General features: G+C 39.0%; 1 protein-coding gene across 4 annotated transcripts in view; it reads left to right on the plus strand.

Moving 5' to 3' along the window:
- The window catches only part of matn4 (matrilin 4), a 28618-nt gene extending 5377 nt beyond the window's left edge, over positions 1-23241 (plus strand). The window contains exons 2-17 of one of the 4 annotated variants that reach the window (XM_038697208.1): positions 8079-8201; positions 9808-9983; positions 10919-11077; positions 11161-11392; positions 12848-12970; positions 13624-13746; positions 14234-14356; positions 16302-16424; positions 17037-17159; positions 17625-17747; positions 18948-19045; positions 19277-19408; positions 19546-19729; positions 19885-20037; positions 21133-21237; positions 22114-23241. In XM_038697208.1, coding sequence (XP_038553136.1) covers positions 8126-8201; positions 9808-9983; positions 10919-11077; positions 11161-11392; positions 12848-12970; positions 13624-13746; positions 14234-14356; positions 16302-16424; positions 17037-17159; positions 17625-17747; positions 18948-19045; positions 19277-19408; positions 19546-19729; positions 19885-20037; positions 21133-21237; positions 22114-22172 — 2112 coding nt within the window. In that variant the 5' untranslated portion in view covers positions 8079-8125 and the 3' untranslated portion in view covers positions 22173-23241. The remainder of the gene's footprint in view (positions 1-8078; positions 8202-9807; positions 9984-10918; positions 11078-11160; positions 11393-12847; positions 12971-13623; positions 13747-14233; positions 14357-16301; positions 16425-17036; positions 17160-17624; positions 17748-18947; positions 19046-19276; positions 19409-19545; positions 19730-19884; positions 20038-21132; positions 21238-22113) is intronic. The other 3 variants (XM_038697210.1, XM_038697209.1, XM_038697211.1) reach the window with 3 other exon arrangements.

Below are 23241 nucleotides of genomic sequence, written 5' to 3' on the forward strand. Positions count from 1 at the left end.
TTGTTCTGGGATCTGACCTGAAGTTGTTAGTTAAGCTCCTCCTGTTGTTCTTCTCATTCTGGTTGATTGTGCAGAAGATTTCCATCCATCCAGATGGATATGCAGCAGTGATGCAGTTACCTCGCAGTTTCCAACCAACTTAACCAGTAAGCACCACGTCGCCCTGTCACCTTACAGTCGATCTGCAGTGAGGGAGGCTTTTGTGGAAAATACATATTTAAAGTTATCTCTGTGTGCACGTGGGTTCATGTTTGCACTCCATGCCGGATGTGTTATCTCACCACTGGTCTTGGTGTGTGTGTATGTGTGTGTACGTTACTGTGTCGGTCAGAAGAGGGTTTGTGGTTTGTGTGGATAGGGAGATAATCACCTGTTGCTCACCTGCAGGTTTCCCACACACACCTTTCTCTTTAGCAAACACTGCAAATATGTGCTGGCTGACATTTCTGTAACCTTTTGTTTAAATCTAGATCTAAATCTAAAATAAAAACCATGTTATTTTTCTTGTGGTTTACCACTAGTCTTTCCTATTTATTGTTCTTATTTATAACTAAGTCACCGAAATGTAAAACAGTCTGCTGTATGACATACTGTAGATACACAAAAACTCCCCTCTGACACGCTTATCAGTGTGCAGTAGTTAATGTATACAGGTATGAACCACTGCTATGTGTAGGATTAGTAGGATGAATGAATGAAACAACGCATAAACTGCACACGTTTTCACCAGGATTGTCTCATTTTTTTAAATTTCATGCCAAACATTTGTCATCATAGAAATTTGAAAGATGTTATAATCACATGATAATTCTAAACAAAGGCGCTTTAAAGCAAGACCATGTAATTTTGTAACAGCTGCCAATGTAGCCACAAGTGGCAATTACAGGATAATGGTAAATGTTAGGCATGACAAAGCACAGAAGAGTCATAAGGTCAGTGGACTGAAAACACAAAACATGTTTCATATCTTTTAAAAACATAAAGAGTTTGATATTTCTTCCTTCAAAAGTGACATAGTATCACATTAAACAAAAAAAATGACAAAATCACTGTTTCATGTGGAGTTATGTGTCAGACTATTTCTTCGTTGGGACTAGCAACGTCTTGGGAGTCTCTGCTGGGCAGCTGGTCCCAAGACCAAGAAAGAGTCCTGTGAAATGGCGGTTTAGAGGTGCTACTAGGTGGATTTTGTTGTAAGTAAAGCATCTGTTTGTGGTTTCTTCATATTGAAGAGACAGACTTGACAGTGGAATCAGTCGTATTGCCTAACTCTCTGCAAGAGAGGAAAATGTTGAACTTCAAGCTGATAAAATACTAGCTGAGGAAGAGGAAAACTATAAACCAAACCTTTACTTCCAAGGCAACAGTGTTTAAACAAAGAAACACCTTTATCTTGCAGGCGGACGTACCCTGCAGTGTCTCGGTGTTAAACAGTCAGAGGCTGCTTAAAACATTACAATCTGATGAAAACAAACAGCAGGACTCAACAAGATGCCTGTGTTTTCTATTAGACAGTCCGTGTCATGGTGACCAAAACTACATGCGTGATACGCGCTACAGGTAGTGTTTTTTACTGCCAACTGTGACCAGTGGTGAAATTATTACTGTTCAGAAAGGCTGTGAAAGAGCTTTGTTGAGTTGACGTGAGATGCCAGAGGAACAGTTTGAAGTCACATAAGTCAAACTCAATCGAGCAGCGATGGACAGACTTTGGAGAGTCCGGACAATGACTGATCCAAACGGAGCTGAAAACAAATCTGTTCTGACTGAAATATGTTACGTCTCTACCTCTGCCTTGGCCCGGATTGTACAGTACTTCCAAACTTCCGAATTTATAACTCTTGTGTTCAATCAAATTTGTTTAGCTGCACATTCAATCAGGGAGGAAGATCGTGAGGCCAGAGGAAAACATTGCATTTCCAATTAAGTCTAAAGAGGTTTTTATTCCTCTTATTTTACCAGTAAGTCTCTTGAGATACAATAACTCTGTGAGACACTTGGATTAGTTTTGATTGCATATTAAAATGATGGAGTCACTCATTGCTACTCAAGAATAGTGATGAGGTGATCATACCCGAAATCAGAATAGTATTTATGTTAAGAAGACAAATATCAGACATCCAGTAGAGAGATTGACCATCCTCCTCTAGAGCTTAAATGTTTAGTCAATTAATCCACTATTTGAGCCTCAGAAGCTCTAATCATTAATCTTTTCAGTCATCATAACAAAATAACAAAATTCTTTGAATTTAAGCTTGTCAAATTTGAGGACTTGCTGTTATTTGGTCATGTGTAACAGTAAATTGAGCATCTTTGGGTTTTGGACTGGTATCTAATAATCTGATAATCAATATAATTATACATTTTCATCTTTTTCTCACATTTTATAGAGAAAATGATGAATCGATAATCATCATTAGTTGTAGCCCAGTCCTCCTCTGACACACGTTTAAACTGATTAATTAGATGAATTGTTACGTCACACCTAAAGCAGTTTGTTTATCAGTGCAATCGGTTCTGCAGAAGCCACACAGAGTGATGCTGGGCTCAAGTGAGAGTTCCTCCTGTCCGCTAACTGTAGCTTGAGTGGACGTCAGGGGCCGATACACCGGACATCTGGAAAATGCATGCAACATGTCCTGCTCCATAGGGGGCAGCAGTAACAGGAAACCCAGGCCTGACATTTATACTTGTTAGTGTGTCATGTAATGCTGTTGTTTAAGTAGCAGCTTCTTGATTTAATTGTTAACAGTTCTTGTTTTGTTTTGTTCAGACTAACAGAAGTGAACAGTGCATGGGTGGAAGGCTGCATTATAAAAAACTCAAGCCTAACATGTTAAACTAGACTCAGGGTGAAGGGAAGGACAGATGTCTCTAAAAACATCCGGGATTTGGACGTAGAATTTCATTTTAATGTTTCAGACAGCAGTCGTGAAAAGTAACATTTACTCAAGGACTTACTTACGTTTTAACTTCATGCTACTTTACACTTAACTATGTAACATTAACGATGGAAACATTAACACCTCGAGTAACTACTTACTTTTTTTAATTAAGATTTGACAAACAAAACATGATCAATTTATTAATTAGATAGCAGAAAAAAAAACTATACAACAATATATGAAGTAGTTTAAATTAGCTGTAACATTAAAATACTGCTTCAGTGGTATCAGTGGTAATATTAATTTAATATATACATGTAATAACAACATCACATCACATCAGTTTTACTTGTGATATTTTAAGAGTATAAGTTATATGTTTTTATTTTTTCATCCTGCATCAGCTACTTCAGCTTCACACAGCTGATGGTCGTATGAAGGCTGGAAAGCATTTTTAGCTTCAATCTCCTTCTGAATTTCCACTGCAACAAAAATCCGACTGGAGGAAATCCAACGGTTTATTTTTACTGCCTGAACTTGAAAAGACCTTTTAAGAAAAAGCCACTGTTTCATTTGTCGTGGTAATCTCACATTCATGCCAACGTCAACAACTACTGCTGCCCTTTGACTCCTTTTTTAACAACTACCTCTGTAAACTGTGCGCTTGGTTAACACTTCAGTGCTGTATGTGGCATCAAACTGCTCCCTGACATGCATTTACCCGCTTTTATGTTTAAAGCACATTTCTTTTCAGATTCGACATCAGTAACAAGGTCATTCAGTTAATTATCCTATAATTTCACGCAGTGGTTACACAATACAATTTAGTTCTGTGAATAAAATGTCTATAAAAGTTCACATTACACATTTTTATGGTGAATAAACTGTATCCCCAAAGCTGGAAAGAGAGCTGACACTGTTTTAATTTGTTTAAAGTGTTAATTGAAGGAAATAGGATCTCCACTTCTATATTTAACTGTTAAGTAAGAAACACACAGGCGCGCTGCACAGCCTTCAACTGCATCCAGTCAATGAAATGTTTAACAAGAAAATATTTGGTCTGAGCTGAATGATTCTCTTTGTGTATAATTATAGAACATATGTTGGTCTGTGACCCGCGCTGAGGCTTGCTGAGGGGGGGGGGGTTACTGCACGTGCTCAGCAGCAGCAGGATGGTAGTAGATTGTGAGGTGAGCGGCCGGTGAGGAACACAGGAAAAGGGAGTTGGGGGAGGAGGTGTGGGGGAGAAGGCTGCTGCCATACTGAGGAGTCTTTGTCCCACACACACAGTCTCAAACAAACCAAACTCTGAAATCAGTTGATACATTAAAGTGTCTCTGGGTGTGTGAACGTAAGCTTTTGGTGCATTTTAATTTCATGATTTCACCAACTCTTTTTATCAGTGTTCCTTTGAAGAACATGCATGATGTGTATTTTCAGAATACAGTAAGCCACTAATAGTTTGTGCAGTTAATAGAATATCTAGAAAGTAATTACACTAAAGATTAAACTGCATAAACTCAATCTTGTCAAGGTACAAAGTCCTATAAAGCTGCTGTGTACTGTAAGTGGAGGCCATCTAATCAGATAAACAATGCTACATTATATATCTGTGGTATGTATTTGTGGTATATGCAGTATTAAAAATGATAATCTCAGGCTAATATGATTTGATTTATAACCCTGTGTTGCCCTGAAGGCTCAGTGAAAAGTTATTACATTAGTTATCAAAAGGAGATCACATGCCCTTAATGTGTGTGATCTGGTTAAACAGAGATAAAGATGCTTTGGGAATTCAGCTGTTTTTCCCACTTTCCCAGAGTCAAAAGCTAATAACGCCACAGGACAGACAGTTTTTTATGTTGTTGGTGTGGTCAGAAGTTATCTTGGCTCAGTTGTTGAGTGTCTATGAGATCAAATGACACGATCCCATAGGCATCCAGAAACTGAGGTATGAGGAGGGGGCACCTTATTCCAAGCTTTGTTTGAGGGGAGGCCCAAAGTCCCAGACTAATTTATCTCTTTAGTTAGGTTAGTTTTTTTTTTGCATATCATGCCTTCATTAGATAGTTGGCAGCTGAGCAAAGACAGAGAGGGGAGACAGAAATTGGAATGACATTCAACAAAGATCTGCCTGGATGTGATCCATGATTGGAGCCTTAACCCCTGGGCTGCCAGGATAACCAGTTAGGTTTCATACTTTGTTTCCCATCTCCTCACTTCCATCACAAGCCGTCTCTTCTTCCCACTCCTTCCTTCCACTTTGGACATTACACAGACCATGACATATTTTGGCACGTGAGAGTGAGCGTAGGCGTCTGTGCATTTTTGTTCATTTATCCTTGCAAGAGAAATTAGACATGCATAATGCGGATTTTGTTTTAAAGTGGCGTTCTGTTGGTTGGTACGAGTACACCACACTATTGGTCCTGTGCGATGTGGGCTACATTAAAACTGGTATTTGATTTAGGGTTGGGCTTTATGTTAGTTCATGTAAAGACATGTGCTTCTTTCCGAATGTAATGACAAAAACATATAAACATGCACATATGATACCATGGGACACACAACCCTGGTATAAAAAGACATATAAAAAGGATATTTCAGGTGCTTTTTAAATTGTTCAGGAGAGCCACCTGATTTGATGGGTGGGGACAATGGGTCCATAGTGTTCAAGTAACCCTTCAGGGCTGTAAGATCTGTTACATAAAGCCTAATGTACTTCATGTGAAGCAAGTTAGAGGAATCAAGAATAGGAATCAGCTAAACTTAAGCCCATGGAGAACACATTCTGCACAGGGCATTACTGCAGCCTACTCTTAAAAGTAAAGTAATAGTAAAAGCATGAGTAATGTGCTCCACATGTTTGGCTGACCCTACGTTCTCTACAGAGATGCTCATGAAAATATGTGGATGAGCGTGATGAGAGAAAGTGGGCAGAGAGCGAGATAGCGAGAGCCACAAAGAAAGACAACGAGACAAACAGAGAAAAGAGCCTTTGTGCTCGTCCACATCTGTTGACTCGTTACTCAGACCTGAGCCAGTGATGACCATATGCTCTGGCTGCCAGTCAGACAGAGATAAACGCCTGAAGGACCCCTCTCCATGGACCTGAGGAAGAGAGGTGGCTTTCATGGAGCCTGTTTGAATTGACCGTGTGCCCTGAGCATAAACACTTCGCCAACATTATCATTATCTCTCTGCTGCTGCTGCTGGTAGACCTGATAGCCTACAGGGATACTGACAGACACACAGGCAGATTAGGGACCGTGTGTGTGTTTACTCACACCCGTCTATTAGCAGGACTTGCTGTGCACCTTATCCAGGTGTTCGCAGACGAGTGTTTTACGATGGGGCAAGACTGGAATGTCCCTCTGCAACACACGCCCATCATCGACATTATCATCACTTTACAAACACACACACACACACACACACACACACACACATGACGGGAAGTTACGGGAGTTTCTACCATGTGGTGAGCGATTACAGAACGTAGAAATAATAATAATAATAATAATAATCCTTATTTGTAGAGCACTTTTCAAAAACAAGTTACAAAGTGCTTTAACAAGTGTAAAGAATAATACAAAAAAAAAAAAAAAATAAAAAAAAATAAAGATAAGAGCATGAAAATTTAATATAAAATTAGTAAAATACAATAAAATAAAAGGGATAAAATAAAGTCATATAAGATCGGGAAAAGCTCTCCTATAAAAGTATGTTTTAAGAAGGGACTTAAAAGAGTTCACTGACTCAGCCGACCTGATTTCCTCGGGCAGGCTGTTCCAGAGCCTCGGGGCCCTGACAGCAAACGCTCTGTCCCCTTTAGTTTTCAGTCGAGACTCTGGAACAGACAACAGACCTCTGCCCGAGGATCTCAAGGTACGTGCTGGTGCGTATGGGACTAAAAGGTCAGAAATATAACAAGGCGAGAGGCCATGAAGAGCTTTAAAAGTGATCAATAGAATTTTAAAGTCAATATTAAAATATACTGGGAGCCAGTGTAATGAAGCTAAAATAGGAGTAATGTGGTCATATTTCTTTGTTCTGGTTAAAAGCCTGGCAGCTGAGTTCTGGACAGTCTGGAGTCGATCAATAGATTTTTGGGTTAAACAGGTGAAAAGGCTGTTGCAATAATCCAGGCGTGATGAGATGAAGGCGTGTAAAATGGTCTCGGTGTCCTTAAAAGTTAACATAGATCGAATTTTAGCTATATTTCTAAGTTGAAAAATGCCAGTAAGTTGATTGGTTATCAAATGACAGCCTTCGCATCAGAACATATTTGTGCTGTCATGTGAAAGCTCAAAGGGAAAAACACAGGACCACAACTGCTAGAGTTAGCACAATAAAATACAGAGTATTCTGGTCTATATGTACTCCTTGTCTCATTTTTTTTTTTTGTTGATGCATGATAACACAATAATGTTTGACAGCCTCACTTTTAATACCCTAAATGAATCAATAACAAAATTTCCTCTGCCCTCAGACTCCCAAATAGTCTTCCAAATTACACAGCAAATAAGTTGTTTGCCCTCCATAAAGATACATGAGCATTTTCTGATGTGACGCCACTATCGACAGGATGACATTTGACAGCGGCTTACAAAATTCTAACATACTGCTGTTTCAACAATAAAAGCTTCTTCTGACTGGACACCGTTATGGTTAAGGTTTGGATGATTTAGGCACTTGGTACGAACGATCACTTGGTAGCTGTAGAGAAAAAAAAAATCATGGTTAGAGTTAAAATATCTACTTAGTTGTGGGGAAGTTGTTGTGGAACGCTTGTGGTCATGGATAAAAGAGACTACTGACCGTCAGCAGGAAACAGATCTCTCCCAGACTTCCTTCCTCTGCAGACCTCAATAACAATATCAGTGTATTCCCATATTCCTGACCCACAAGTCACTTGCCGCTATAGAGCGCAGTCACTAAGACATAAACACGGTTATTTCTAATATTTATATCTAATAAAATGTCATTTTCCACCAAATGTGGTGCCTTTTTGACCTTGATGTCTGGACACTAAATAAGTGCAAATCAGCCGGGGCTGGACTCTGTGTCTTCCTGAAGGACATTTCAGCAGGAGTTACCATAAATCCAGTTCCTCTCATAGTACCAATCATGTTAAAACAAATAACCACTTTTGCATTTCTCTCTGCTCTCCCTCCTCACCGTTTCATCCAGTTCCAGTCCAGTCCAGCTGTGAGACACCGGTCTGCTAGATCATCAGGATGAAACAGCTCAGAGCACTATGTGGCTTCACTCTGCTGAGCCTGGCCGTCCTCGCCACCGCCAGGCCAAAAGCAGGTCAGTGTGACAAAAAGGAGATAAAGGATAAAGATAAAAGAAAGACAGTGTTTTTGTTACCCTCCTCCCAAATAGTGGACATATGCCTCCTGTAACAAAAGTTCATTTGGGCGGACAATGTATCAGGTATTCAAGTGGTTTAAATTGTGAGAACACTGTTTCAGGAGACGAACTGACCACAGAGATGGACTTTTCCTTTTTCCTTCCTAACAAAATAAAAACAAAACAGACCCATTTTTAAAACAACATTTTTTGGCGTTAAAATTATTAAACACCGCAAATATCACAAATTTTAAACTTTCAGAAACTTTCTACTTACAAGCCGTGAGTCCTGAACAGGACTCTTCCCATACGCACGTGAATCATGACTTTACTTAAAGCCACTTATGTTTTTGAACATATCAGACTTGAGAGCATGTGGTTTACATTTTATGAAGTGAAGTGGACATATTTATAAGATGTTACGAGCGATTGCTCATGTCTGTTTGAAACTAAAGATGGATTCCACAACAATCCCAAATGCCTACTTTTACACTATGACACTATGAGTCTACTATGACTTTTAGTTGAAGTGCAGCCTTTGTGAAGTAATCCTGGATGTGCATTAATCAAACAAGTCCTTTCCAGCTCATAAAGCGACCGCAAACACAGGCTCACCTCATACCTCACTCATGACTGCTGTTTTTGAACCGAGATGATGTTACAACATGGGAGTGCGTTCACAGTGAAGATTTAAGGATAAAAGCAGGTGCCTTGTGGCAGCTGAAGTCATGGAGAAGTGAGTTCAGGTGGTAAATAATGTGAACGTTATACCAGAGTACAAAGGCCTAAAAAAAAAAAAAAAAACACACCCAGACATTTGCAAATTCACAAAGAAAATTACTCTCCCACGTGTAGTATTGTAGAAGACAGAATGAAGATGTCACATTATTCCATACATGTTGCTTAATGAGACACTATATTGCTTTTTTATAGGATACAGCTGTTGTTATTTTACATTAACATATTGACAATATGTCCCACATATCCGTTGTCAGTTTGAAACGTCTCTCAATACTTCCCTACTCTGCCTGTGGCGCTCAAACTGAAGCACATTAGTTACAACTGAAGATGTAAATCTTCGAAGACAGCTCACAAATATAAAGTTTCATTTAAAAAAACAAAAAACCTCAATAACAGCTCACTCCAGTTTTTAAGAAACATTAGTCAAACAGGAGGAAAGTGCATTTGTTGGGGTCTTATCCTTAAATATCACACAAACTTTTTGAAAGAGAACATTGTGATTGGTAACGTAACTAGTGGCGTAGGTATGAACAAAGACGTTTTTCTGAATTTAAAATGTTAAACCAAGAGTGAAATGTTTTTCTTTTAATAATTAGTTTCACTTGACATAGTGATCTTTAAAGGCAGGTTGGGTCATCACATGTTCAAAGTGGTTTCCCATAGAAAAGAACTAATTTAGGAAACAACAGGGGATCAACTCGCTAAACATCCCTACTGTTTTCTTTATTCCTCTCCTCTATCAGAAACCCAAATGAAAATACAACATTTTAGCTCAAGACTTATTTTAAACCTCCCAGGTGAATATTTTTATTCCTTCTCCCAGGTCCCGAGCAGAAATGTAAGTCTGGCCCGGTGGATCTGGTCTTCCTCATCGACAGCTCTCGCAGCGTCAGGCCACACGAGTTTGAGACCATGAGGAAGTTCATGATCGACATCCTTAACACCCTGGACATTGGACTCAACGCCACCAGAGTGGGAGTGGTTCAGTACTCCAGCCAGGTACAACAGCAGGAGCACAGCATCCGGACCTTCATACATGTTCTTTATTTATTCTTTAACAATGTTGTTTACTTCTACTGGAGAGATTGCCGTGAACATCTAGTGCTGTTATTAGGTCAAAATTTCCATGTTTCCGTTTTCAAAATACTTTGGTTTATGACAAAACTACCTGCAGACATTCCCCATCAGCCTCAGCCCTTGTGTTTTAGTGCTAATTAGCCAACGTTAGCATTGCTTTGAGTACATCCTCACATGGCTGCTAACAATGGCTGCAGTCTTGTTTAAATGATCTTTAGCATTTGTCATCCTCATCCTTCTGTCCCTCCTCTTCTTTATTATCTACTTAAACTATGCTGACTGTTGTCTTTTAGTATTTTGTTTGCAGTGCAGATATAAAATGGTAACTTTAGACAAGATGAAACTCATCTTTTCAAACTGGCGTTTACCTTGAAATATGAACTATATTTTAACTTCACCAACAGTATGAAATGTATTAACTTCATTTTAAAACTTTATTTTGTCTTGTTTTTATTTCTTGCATGCATCTTTTTGTGTGTATTTTACATTTTTAATGCAGCACATTGTGTTCTTGTTGTGTGAAATATGCTATATACAGTAAATAAAGTTTTGATATTATTATTATTAGGATTAACAGTTTTACATTAAACATCTTAAACCAACAATAATCACATATAGCTACATCAAAATGCACCCTCTGACTAAAAATCTATCAGTCTTCCAGACAAATGTACTCAGATCAGAGGGAGTACTTCACACCGTTTCATTTTTAGTCACCTTTCTTTGGTGGTTTTGCTATTCTCACTGCTTCCTCTTCCTTCTGCTAATTCAGTGTAGTTTAATGATAAAGGTGAGGATGTAAACTAGCATACTTTCTGCTGTTGCTCAGTGTTGCCTGTCTCCTCTTTTGTCCTCAGGTCCGCACTGAGTTCTCTCTGAATACCCACGCCAAGCTGGACACCATGGTGAAAGGCATAAATAAGATCATTCCCCTCGCTCAGGGTACCATGACCGGACTCGCCATCAAATATGTGATGAACGAAGCCTTTACCCACGAGGCGGGAGACAGGCCAAAGGTAATGCAACACAAGTTACCTGTTCTGGTGAAACACCTCCCTACCATACCTTAGCTGTGACCCTGAGGTTTTCTCCTCCTCAGGTCCCCAACGTGGCCGTGATCGTGACAGATGGACGTCCTCAGGACCGCGTGGCAGAGGTGGCAGCTGAGGCCAGAGAGAAAGGCATCGAGATCTACGCTGTGGGGGTGGCCAGAGCCGACATGGCATCACTTAGGGCCATGGCGTCCCCACCCTTCGAAGACCACGTCTTCCTGGTGGAGTCCTTCGATCTCATTCACCAGTTTGGACTGCAGTTCCAAGACAAGCTCTGCGGTAAGACTGCAGGACAGGAAATAAGTATACATTTGGTATTTTAATTATCCTATTTGCTAAAACCATTTTTCACTCACAACAGGACCTTTAAAACGTGGTTGGTTGCCTATAAAAGTGGCTGTTAAGACAAACATGCCATCCACGAACCAAGATGAAAACGACATCTGGCTTGTGGTTTACTTTGACTTGGTTTGGATGAGTTCTAATTTCAGGTTTTATTACATTATTTCCTGTCAGAAAGTGTTTCATGTGACTACAGAATGCGAAATGAGCAAACATTGTACAAGATTAAATAATTTTACTCTCCCACATTGGAAACAGATAAAACCAAAGCTCATGAAGTACCTGACCTATGACAGGATTCATTCATTTAACGTCATACTTTTCTTTGATAAAATCTCCATCTGAAACTATTAAAGAACTTCACATTTTACGCCTGGAAACTTTTATTTGAAGTCACCTTAACATAAGACAAGTAAAAACCTGCAGCCAAGTCTCTGGATTTGAAATTTCAGGCCGTTGGCTTCATCTGGGGCAACATCAGATTCTCTATGTAATTAAAAGCATTATTAATGTCTGGCCTGAATAGAAAAAAATCACCATGCCCATCTAACCCCACAGAACCTAATACTTTTTCATAACAGTCTCCCCAAATCCCATAAGTGCAAGATATTTCCCTGTATGCTGCTATTATTCTAGACTGGACTGCTTTTGTAAAAAAAAAAGAATAATAAAATCCCTGGCTTACCATAGCGGGAGATGGAAAAGAAGAGTAAAGGCAGACAGAAAATGTTTAAGACAGTGAATGAAAATGAAAGAATAAATTAAGAAATTCATTTTAAAAGCATAACACTTTATGTTTGTACCAAAGAGTTTTTGGTGTGGGAATAAAACCTGCTGCTGTTTTGCTGCTAAATGGATTTGAAAATTATGGTTATCACAATTACAAATAATCTTTTTGTTGATGAAGCCTCTCAAAACTTGGTTTCAAATCAAAGTATTTCTTCATAACATTAAAGGGGAAATTTTTTACACATCCGAGTCTGTTGAAAGTGTTGTCCTCATGTGATGTCACTGGAGTCGGCGTCAGTTGGGGCTGAAGAAAAAATCTGCTGGTGTGGAGTTGGAAAGAAGTGAGCCTACTAGACCTCTGTAGCTCCTCGTCTCTGCTGCAGGACCACATGAACAAACAACAACTCATCAGATTTGGATTCAAATGTCAAATGTGCACATAAGTATAACAGAGCCTTTTTCCAACTGAGACCCGCCCAAACCCTTCAAACCAGTGAAAGAAAGTGAAAAAAAAAAAAAACACAAATACAAAAATCTGTAATGTTAGAACCAAAATGCTTCCGACTTTGCCAGAAAAGTGTATGTCCATGTAGAACCACGTCAATCATAGTAAGAAGCTGATAATGACCATGTAGCTGGACGCTGATACCATCTCTGCTGCAGGTGTGGATCTGTGTCTGGAGTCGGAGCACGGCTGTGAGCACATCTGTGAGAGCTCCCCGGGCTCCTACCACTGCCTCTGTCTGCCCGGATACACTCTGAATATCGATGGGAAAACATGTGCAGGTAACAGAAGATGACGAAGGTCACGCACTGTGTGGCCACCTTAGACCAAATGGAGACAGCTGTCACAACTCGAGCCACATTTTCTTTAGCATATAATTGTTTACGTTTGGGTAAATTGGCACCAGTAAAAGTAGACTGAATCAGCTGGTAGCAGTTCCTGTTTGCACTGTATCCGTGGATGACAGGATTACTTTGACACTGAGGAAAACTCAGGTAAATCCTGGAGTTATAATGTGTGTTCAGAGCTGACTGGGTTATGACAAAGAGAAGAAGTACCACAGATGTTTGAAGCAAATTGTGGTAATTAGATGATAAGGGTTAAGCACCTCAGTAAATAGTAATGACATGTGCCTTACTTCTCTCTCATGCCTTTGAAAACCTAAACTATATAAAATACTCATCAGAATGGCAAAACACAATTAATTATTAATTTGGCTAAAGATCTAATTTAAGCACCAAGAAACATGAAAATAGACATGACTTAAAACAGGGATGATGGAAGTTAAATTTATCCTGGCAGTGGAGAAACAAGGGCTTATTGACTTCAGATGCTTGCATGCAAAAGGTGAAAAGGATTCATGAATCCACAATTAATGGTAATTATTTAATAAGAAATAGAGGTACCCAATAAATTGCTTGCATGTGTGTTTCAGCCATAGATCTGTGTGCTGAGGGGAAAAACGACTGTGAACAAATCTGCATCAGCTCTCCTGGTTCCTTCACCTGCGACTGCAACAAAGGATTCAAACTGAATAACGACAAGAAGACCTGCTCAAGTTAGTCTCTCTCACACACACACATATATATATGCAGAAAAATAAATGCACACAAACTCGTGTAGAAACTGTAATGCTACAAACATACATTACATGATTTCACACAACACAGTAAGAACTGCTGATGGCTCCTGGCTTTACATTAATATGTGTGTTCGGCTTGAAATCGGCTTGAACTGGATTCTGACCTTCACAAGCTGCTGATTCTTGAAGCTGAGTCCAGGATTGCACTATGTTCCTCCTGCTGCTCCTGTTTGTCTCAATAAAATACATAGTTCAAAGTCTTTAATCTTAAAGACTTCCTTTACACACAACCCTAACTTTAGTAGTAATTCTGAACTGGCAAAGTGAACAAAACAAATATTGCTTCAGTGAGGATCTTGGCTTGTGAGATTTACTGTGAGACGGAGGGAACATAGATGCAATCCCACACATGTTGCTGCTGTTTGCTCTGCTGCTTACCGCCTCGCTGCTTTCCTCCCCTCAGTGATCGACTACTGTTCATTTGGGAACCACAGTTGCGATCATGAGTGTGTGAGTGTGCTCAATGGCTATCACTGCCGCTGTAACGAGGGATACAGGCTGCTGGACGACGGCAAGACCTGCAAGGGTAAGTAGTACATGCATGAGACGAAACTCACTGCCATTGTTACTGATGACACTTATAAAAAGACAACCCTGCTGACGGCTGCTGGAGGTGAGGATCAGATTTTATTACAATGTTTTATTACAGTTAAACCTTCCTAACATTGCCTGCTCACACACACACACGCATGACTCAAGTAGGATCATTGAACCTTCCCCAAACTGCAATATTCTGGCTAATTCTGGCTAATTTTAATGTTATGTAGGGGCACTGGAGGGAGAATCTACCTGCTAAATAGTTAAATTTTGTGGTCACTGCTAGTCTATACTATCTCCTGCCCCAAGATGGTGGCTGCAGTTTACTGAGCCTTTTCACAGATGTGTCAGAAAACTTACAGTATATAAGTCTATGAGTCATCTGTTATATTTCACCATAAAACCGTAAAAGCAAACATTTTACATCTCTGCGTGCAAACACCAGTTAGCGGGTGATTGATTTTGAAATGGGAATACATTTGGAAGTATTTCCTTGTTGAGCTTCGCTGACTCACAAAACATAACTAACTTCCCAACCACAGCTACAAAGAATGCTGCACAGTTTCATTCTTTGTCGGGACCAACTCATGTGCGCTTGCCTTTTCTCTGTCCAGTCTGAGGAGGAGTTGTCACAGGATGGCAATTAAAATGGCACTGTTGCTAAACTTTCTTTTTTACTATATTACTCACACAACAATACAAGAAAAGGTGTCTCAATATGAAAAATAAGCACAGATAAAGAACAGGCAAAGGCTAAGAATACCAAATCACTTAATGTCATGTCATTCTTTGGGCTAAATTAATTGTTTTGTTCCATCATGATGCTTTGCAGTTCTTTCAGTCACCATCTGACTTGGTGAAATTGTGTTTTTGGTGTAACTGTCAGATCTTAGTTTGAGAGATATCATAAAGCATCAGTATTTTTACTGTTGCCTGCCACGAGCATTCACTTATTTTGGTGATTAAACAGTTGAAACAAACTACAGTTGTAGCTTATGTTTTGAAATATTGATATTAATGACTTTTTACAGAGTGGGTGTAATAGTGATTGCTAGTGTCATTAACTGTTAAGAACTAAACTTTCAACAGTCCTTGGAGCAAAATCCAGGAGAAAACTATTAACTAGAGTTTACTCCTACTACTGGAAGCCCAAAACAATTTCAAATCCATATTAGCTGGGACATCATTTAAAATGCAGCAACAAAAGAACATAACTACAGTCTCTCTCACACACCTAACTAACTCACAAACAAGCATGTGGTGTGAATGGGAAAGCAAGTCTCCAACATTAATGCATGCAGCCAAGTAAATAAATTCAGAGGCAGTTACACCACAAGAGAATTTGTTAACAGAAAACTGCAAAATGAAGACAGCCTTTAGATAACCAACGACTTGCTATTCCCTTATAGCCATACAAATGTTCAAAGCAAAGGACCAAATCTTGTAACTGTGTTGTCTGTTTAACCCAAATGCCACAGGATTGAAGTGAAATAACACATTGTTACATGCCTGCTGGTTCAGCTGTTCTTGGATGTTTCAACAGCTGGTTTAAAACTTACTTATTTGAAAACACAACATTATTTAAAGGTTAAAAACACAATGATGTATGTATAAGTCACTAAATTATTATTTATATTATTAATAATAACGTTGTTCCTCTGAAATTTATGCTTACTATTGTAAAAGAATCCAAATGAATGTAATAATCCCCATGACCTAACAAAGTGTTTTATCAATAGATATTGACCATTTATGGGTATATCTGGCTTTGACTGTTTACCGGAGAACTCTTCTCAACATCTAACACAGATCTAACAACTAAAAAAAGCCTTTTAATTCAGATATTAATGGATGTTTATTTAAATGCACAAAAAAGTTTGCATAAAAAAAGTGGAAAAACACACAATTTAACCCAATGTGTGTGTGTTATTTAGCCATTGACCTGTGCGCTGAGGGGAAACATGACTGTGAACAAATCTGCGTCAGCGCGCCGGGCGTCTTCACCTGCGACTGCAACAAAGGATACACTCTCAATGAGGACAAGAAGACCTGCACACGTTAGTCAGGCCCTCGCACAAATACACACATATACAGCTGTACACACACACACACACACACACACACACACACACACACACAGCGAAAGGAAATCGCTCCTGGTACATCCATCCTGCTGCAGCCTGTCCTCTACATTCACATGACGTGGGTTAAGAAGCGGTATTTATTTTAAGTGCTTGAATTAATCGATTTAATGATTTGATGATCGTTAATGTCAATCTCAAGTAAAAACACAAAATAGTTGCTGCTTCAAGCTTTTTAAATGTGAAGATTTCTGCTTCTGTTTCATGTCATTGTAAATAAAATCCGTTCGGGTCTTTGGACTGTTGATCGGAGTAATTAAGAAGTTTGAAGACTTCACTTTGGACTCAGGGACTTCACTTAATCTAAAAAACAATGAACAGATTATTTAATTTATTTATGTCTCTCAAATAGGTGGTCAGTTGTATATTTCTTATTTACATGATCCTCTGGCTTCACTTGTTCTTCCGAAGACACGTAGAGCAACATACACACAGAAAGAAAGAAAAAACAACTCAAACACAATTTTCCACTGTTCCCTTAATTACTATGGGAAATAACTTTGTGCGTTTGTGTTTTCTGTTATTTAGCCATTGACCTGTGTGCCGAGGGAAAGCATGACTGTGAACAAATCTGTATCAGCGCTCCTGGCGTCTTCACCTGTGATTGCAACAAAGGATTCAAACTCAACAAAGACAAGAAGACCTGCACAAGTCAGTGACACAAAATCTTTCTACATCATCATATCCTTATCTTATGTGGGTTCTCACTGTTTTATCCCCGATTTAAAATGTAATTCAGGTATTTTAATCAATATTGTTTTTAGATCTAGGAAGGGCGAGGTGTTTGACCAACATGTGTGGCTGTGCATTCATAATTGCATGTGTATCTGTAACATCAATGAGGCTGTGGCATTAAAAAAAAAAATTAAATAAACTAGTTGTGCCACTGAGCCTGAAACTAGGCTGTTTTTTAGAAACATATCAGACAATATTTTTTATACAACAGAAGTAACATTTTGTGAGCTTCTGCATGTTAAAAGATAAATAGTAAAGTACCAATCCTTCAAAAGCAGTACAGTACTTGTGTAAGTGTGTATATTTAGTTTCCACCACCGCTTTCCATTTCTACAGGTGTAATTTATATGTAATCTGTGTTTATTGACTGTGTATTTGCAGACATGGACCTGTGTAACACAGTGGAGCATGGCTGTGAGCACCGGTGTGTGAGCACTCCAGGATCTTATTACTGTATCTGTCCAGAGGGACAACTGCTGCAGGAGGACGGCAAGAGTTGCGGCAGTAAGTCGACTCTCTGATGAATTATCTGTATCACAAAAATCATCCGAACAGTCGCTGAGGTAGAAACTCAACACAGTTCACCACTGTGGGCATGACAGGACAGGTTCACGGTTCTTTAACGCAGACCTTATTATACACTTTGTCATTAGTCGGGGTCATAACAAACATCTTTGTCAGGAGAAACTCACCATGGGACTGACATCCTGGGGCTCCTGCAGGACCCAACAGAAATGTTGCAGGTGCAACGGCCGGAGCAGGAGGTCAGCACCGTAATCCGATCTGTAATGAGTCAGGAGTCAGGTCATGTCATGATCAGATGACCTCCACTGAACAGAAAAAACCAAGAGCTGAGATCAGGATTAGAATAAGAAAGGAAAGGGGTAATTTCTAATGAGACGAAATAAAGATGTGTGTGAAAATAAACCATATCTCATGCTGATGTTAAAAGCAGCTCAGTTATGTCTGGAAGAACCTTCTGTTGGATTTTGCTTTCCTCTAGGGATGCTGAGAAAAACCCAAAGTGCCTGCCAGTAACTGTCATACAGCACCTCCATATGGAGATTTGCAGCAGTACAACCTCATTTATCGTGTCGTCAAGATTTATACTTACAGACTCCTGCTCCAGTGTCCTTGGTAACCAAAAAAACAGGGAACAAAACATCTAGTTTTGTCACTATGTCTGAATACTTAGGTAAAACTGATATATCCGCCTGCTGATTCTTTATACTGAGGACATATCTGCCATTTTTCAGATTTAGCACAAGTTATAGAACTGTCTCCATAAATACAAGAGCTAAAAAGCTTTTAGTTGGAAAGATTTTAATTTTCTCAAATGGGCTGATTTGCTCAAAAGTACAAATTGAAGCCCGACTTGTAACTGGATTTCAGAGGGCAATCCTGAAATCAGCATTTGACAGTTTAATATTCAATATGTTGACTAACTAAACTACTTTATTTAAAAACAGCTTACGGAAACTTAAAAAAAACATTTCTGATCAGAATCCCGTACATTTCCATGTACTGACATCAAGATATGTACATTCATTTTACAGGTTCTAAATGACTCGACCAAATATATGTCATTATCTTATTGAGCTGCACGACAGAAATAGCATCTCTAAATTCTAAAGAGAAAATATTTGGAATGTGTTTTCATTCTCCGCCTCCCGTCTGTCTTTCTTGTCTCTCTCTCTCTTTCAGCCTGCAAGTCTGCAAACATCGACCTGGTGCTTCTGATCGACGGCTCCAAGAGCGTCCGCCCTCAAAATTTCGAGCTGGTCAAAAAGTTTGTTAACCAGGTGGGGCATGTTTCCATAACTACAGTAATTTTATGTCATTGTGTATTACACTGAAAAAAATTAAACTATAATTTATACAACTCTAAAAGTATGCAGAATTATCAATCCCTACACTGAGCAATAAACACAAAAACAAAAAAATGGAAGCAAGCTAAGAAAGTAGGCTACCTGTGCCTTGTGTCACCTGCAATTGTGTCTGAAGAAAACCCCTCACCTCCTGCTGTGCTCCAGGTTGTGGACTCCCTGGACGTGTCGGCTCACGGCACCAGAGTTGGTCTGATTCAGTACTCCAGCCGGGTCAGGACAGAGTTCCCACTCAACATGTACCACACTGCTGACGAGATCAAAGCTGCTGTCATGAAGGTGAAGTAGCTCCACAAACAAGTGATCTTCAGTTGTACTGAGTGTCCATAGTGAAAGAAATGCCTGCAGCACATTATGGATCAACTGTTTCAGTTGCAGCACTCGGCTCTTGAACTGTTTTTACTGTCCTCGTTTAGGTTGACTACATGGAGAAAGGTACGATGACAGGTCTGGCCCTAAAACACATGGTGGAGAACAGCTTCTCAGAGGCAGAGGGCGCTCGTCCTTCCAGCCGCAACATCCCCCGAATCGGACTGGTCTTCACAGACGGACGCTCTCAGGACGACATCACAGAGTACGCCAAGAAGGCCAAAGAAGCCGGTAAGACTCATTCTGGTGGGATCCACAAGCGTGAGGGTCAAACCACATCTACAGTTTGTTATCTTGATCTAAATGATGGCTTCTGATTACAGTCCATGTAGACTAAAGCTGACATTTAATGCATTTGTGATGTATGTTTCTGTGCATGCATGCAGGCATCACCATGTACGCTGTGGGTGTTGGAAAAGCTGTGGAAGATGAGCTCCGTGAGATTTCATCTGAGCCTGTGGAGAAGCATTTCTATTACACCACCGACTTCACTGCCATCAGCACCATCGCAGAGAACCTCAAACTCAATGTCTGCCCAGGTACAAACACTCTGGACCCGACATTAAATAAAGTACAGGACTTTGTCTGCAGGTCACAGTTGCTGTACGCCACACAGTTCATCCTCAGCTTAATGTTTGACCAGCAGACCCTAGTTTTCTTGTCTGTGTAATGGAAACGGCATTTTTTTCAATTAACAATTTTATTTCTCAAATACTGCATTATTAAAGAAACATGGGGAATTTCATATTTGTGCAACTTTAAAGTCTACAACTTAGATACTAGTTAGCGTGCAGATAAAGATTTTGCAATAAAATTACGATTGGATTAAAAATACATCATGATTTATTAAATTCTGATTAATTGAATATTGATCTTACTGCACCACACTGTGCAGGTCCATGGCTATGACCTACAGGAGGGTGTTTTTAACAGACTTAACACAAAGTAACATTTCAAAGATGAGTCAGTAAAACTAGAGTGTGTTCAGCATGTGTGTGCTGTCAAGACACTGTAATGATGTCTTTGGCTCCATCTGCTGACAAAATGCAAGGCAAGTTTATTTGTGTAGCACATTTCAACCACAAACTAATTCATAGTGCTTTACATAAAACATAAAAGCTACATAGGGCAATATAAAAAGTATTTAAATAATAAAAAAAAAAACAGGACAAAACTGGACATTAAAAGTTACAGTGCAGTGTAAGATTTAAATCAAAAGCCTCCAATTTGGTTCAATTATAGGCAGTTTGGTTGGAGTAGTTTCTAGATATATGGTGCATAAAAACGCGGCTTCTCCATGTTTAGACATGACAGTTAAAGAATGTTAAATCTAAAGCATTAATAAAATATAATAGCAAAAATATAACAAACCATTAACAAAGAAGTGAAACAGCTAGAGGTTTAGTTTGTTGTTTTAAAAGCATGAATTTTAAAGTTTTTAGGTGGTCCAAGGAAACTAAAGCTAAATATTTCAAATACTGTTGATGGGCTGTTTTATAAGCCTTAAATATATTTCTCCTTTAAGTAATAACTGTATGTTTAAAGCCTGTTGTGGGAAAATGTCACACAATATAAACAGATAAAGTGAAGGTGTTTGTTTACTGATGTTCTCCTCTCTCTGCGTCCTTTTGCAGAGGAGAGTCAGGGGGAGATCGAGGTGAAGGACCCATGTGCCTGCGAGAGTCTGGTGGAGTTCCAGCAGGCCACCATGAACAGCCTGGAGCAGCTCGCACTGAAACATATCCTTAATGAAGTGGTAATATTTAAAAAAAATATACATGATTAATTCAGCTTTAAGGCAAAGAGAATGTATGTTACAGATGTGTAACTATAGGGTTAGATCGAACTTTTGACTGGAGTCAGTCTGTCAAGCAAGGTACGTTGAAAACCCATAGCTTAGATTAGTCCCAAATTCTCCCTACATCTGTTCCAAGAGCCTCCACATAACAAACAAATAAGGGAAAACTTAAAGGATAAAGCCACCAATATTCAAGATTTGTCTAATTGTCAACAAAACCCTTGAAACCAGCAGTGAATGTCTCTAAAAATCTGATATTTCCTCTCCCTGTGAGCCACAGAGCTCCATTGTTGTACTTAGTGATATGATCGATCATCACCATGAACACGCACACCGTTTAATCTGACTCAATCCCACATGTTTCCTGCTGCTCCAGATGCTCACTAGAGCACTAAATGTAGATTCATCCGCCACTGAAAATAGTCCCCAACAAACACTATATCTTCCTGTTTGAGTAATGTTTGTTAAAAACTACAGCGACCAATAAATAAGTGAGCTTTTTAAAAAAAAAAACTATATATTTTTATTTTTATTTATAAAGATTTATGTCTTCGTTAGGTACCAATGAGCTTGCAGCTGAGAGCCGCAGGGTAAACAGTTATTAATTTTGGTATATTTATGTAATTTGCTCACAAGCAGAAAAATGTGGAAACCTCATCCTTTAATAAAAACTTTGTTAATCTATCAGATATTACTTTAAAACATCGATTCAAAAACAACAACAACAAATATTTGACACAAAATTCTGATGGATGTATTTCTGACCTGTATTTATTAATACATGCATATCATCATTATTCCTTAATCAACTGTCTACTGTCTGGTATGACTGCTCGCCTGGAGCAGTTGGAGAACCAGCTCCTCTCCCGGAAGTGATCTGGTCGTCACAGTGAGCGAGCAGGACGCCGCAGAGAAAGAATAACAGAGTGAGGAGGAAACCCTTCCAATCAAAGGACAAAACCAAAGTGTCTTTTCACAAAGCCTTTGCAGCCTTCAATAAAGCAGCCTTTTATAAAACAGAAGGATTCTACATTTTACGCCTGGGTGTGTAACTACAGTGTACATGTGCCAACAAACTTTGTAAACTAGACGTAATCAGTGTACTGTAGATATTAACACACAATATTATTCAGTGAGAACATGAGTAGCAGTTTTCATCACACAGTGTTCATTCATAGTCACACACCATTCGTCTTAGCGCCCTGTTTATACTTGATCAGTTTTGTACGGTTTGTTAAATATGATGTATTTATAGCAGAGGGGTTTGTTTTTTTTAAGTACCACAGTAGAATAGCAAATAAATAAAGTGTTATTACCACTCCCAATATAAAATTGGCTTGGGTCATTTTCATACAAAATAATTACTTGCTTGCTTGTAGAAACTAGTTTTGATTACAGTGTTGAGTATATTGTTGAAAAAAAAAGGGAAGATAAGAAGTTCCACTGTTCACTAAAGCTGTGGTCTGTTGTTGAAAGAGAAAATGTGATGAATTGGCCTCACGTTCGTAAATCTAATTTGTTCTTCACTCTGCACTTTGTGGATTTTTTCTTACAGTGCCCTTAACATGGCTGACTGTACATACAGTAAAAAAAAAAACAAGTAGTTCACATGATATTTTTGGCAGGAAATCCTTCCGTCTATCTGAAAGTGGTCAGTTAAATCATCAGCTTTCCCTGACCAGTTTGTTAAAATCTACTTACATTAGACTAATACAGAACAAGAGGCCTCACAGGGCACTGTATGTCAAACAATGATCACCTTAATTATGGTAGATCGTCTTACTCTGATAGTTTCGTATAAAAAATAAAAAAAGACCACCACAAATGTAAACCCCTTCATATTTGAATGCCTGTATGTTTTTGTATATTTTCTAATAGCTTTTTGTATTTGTCTGATGAATCCCTGTAGTACATCACAGAAGGCAATAAAACAGTGAACTTTTCA

Source organism: Micropterus salmoides, unplaced genomic scaffold, assembly GCF_014851395.1.
Source record: "Micropterus salmoides isolate LMB-PRFRI ecotype aquatic unplaced genomic scaffold, ASM1485139v1 Ms_hic_scaffold_4, whole genome shotgun sequence".
NCBI lineage: Eukaryota > Metazoa > Chordata > Actinopteri > Centrarchiformes > Centrarchidae > Micropterus > Micropterus salmoides.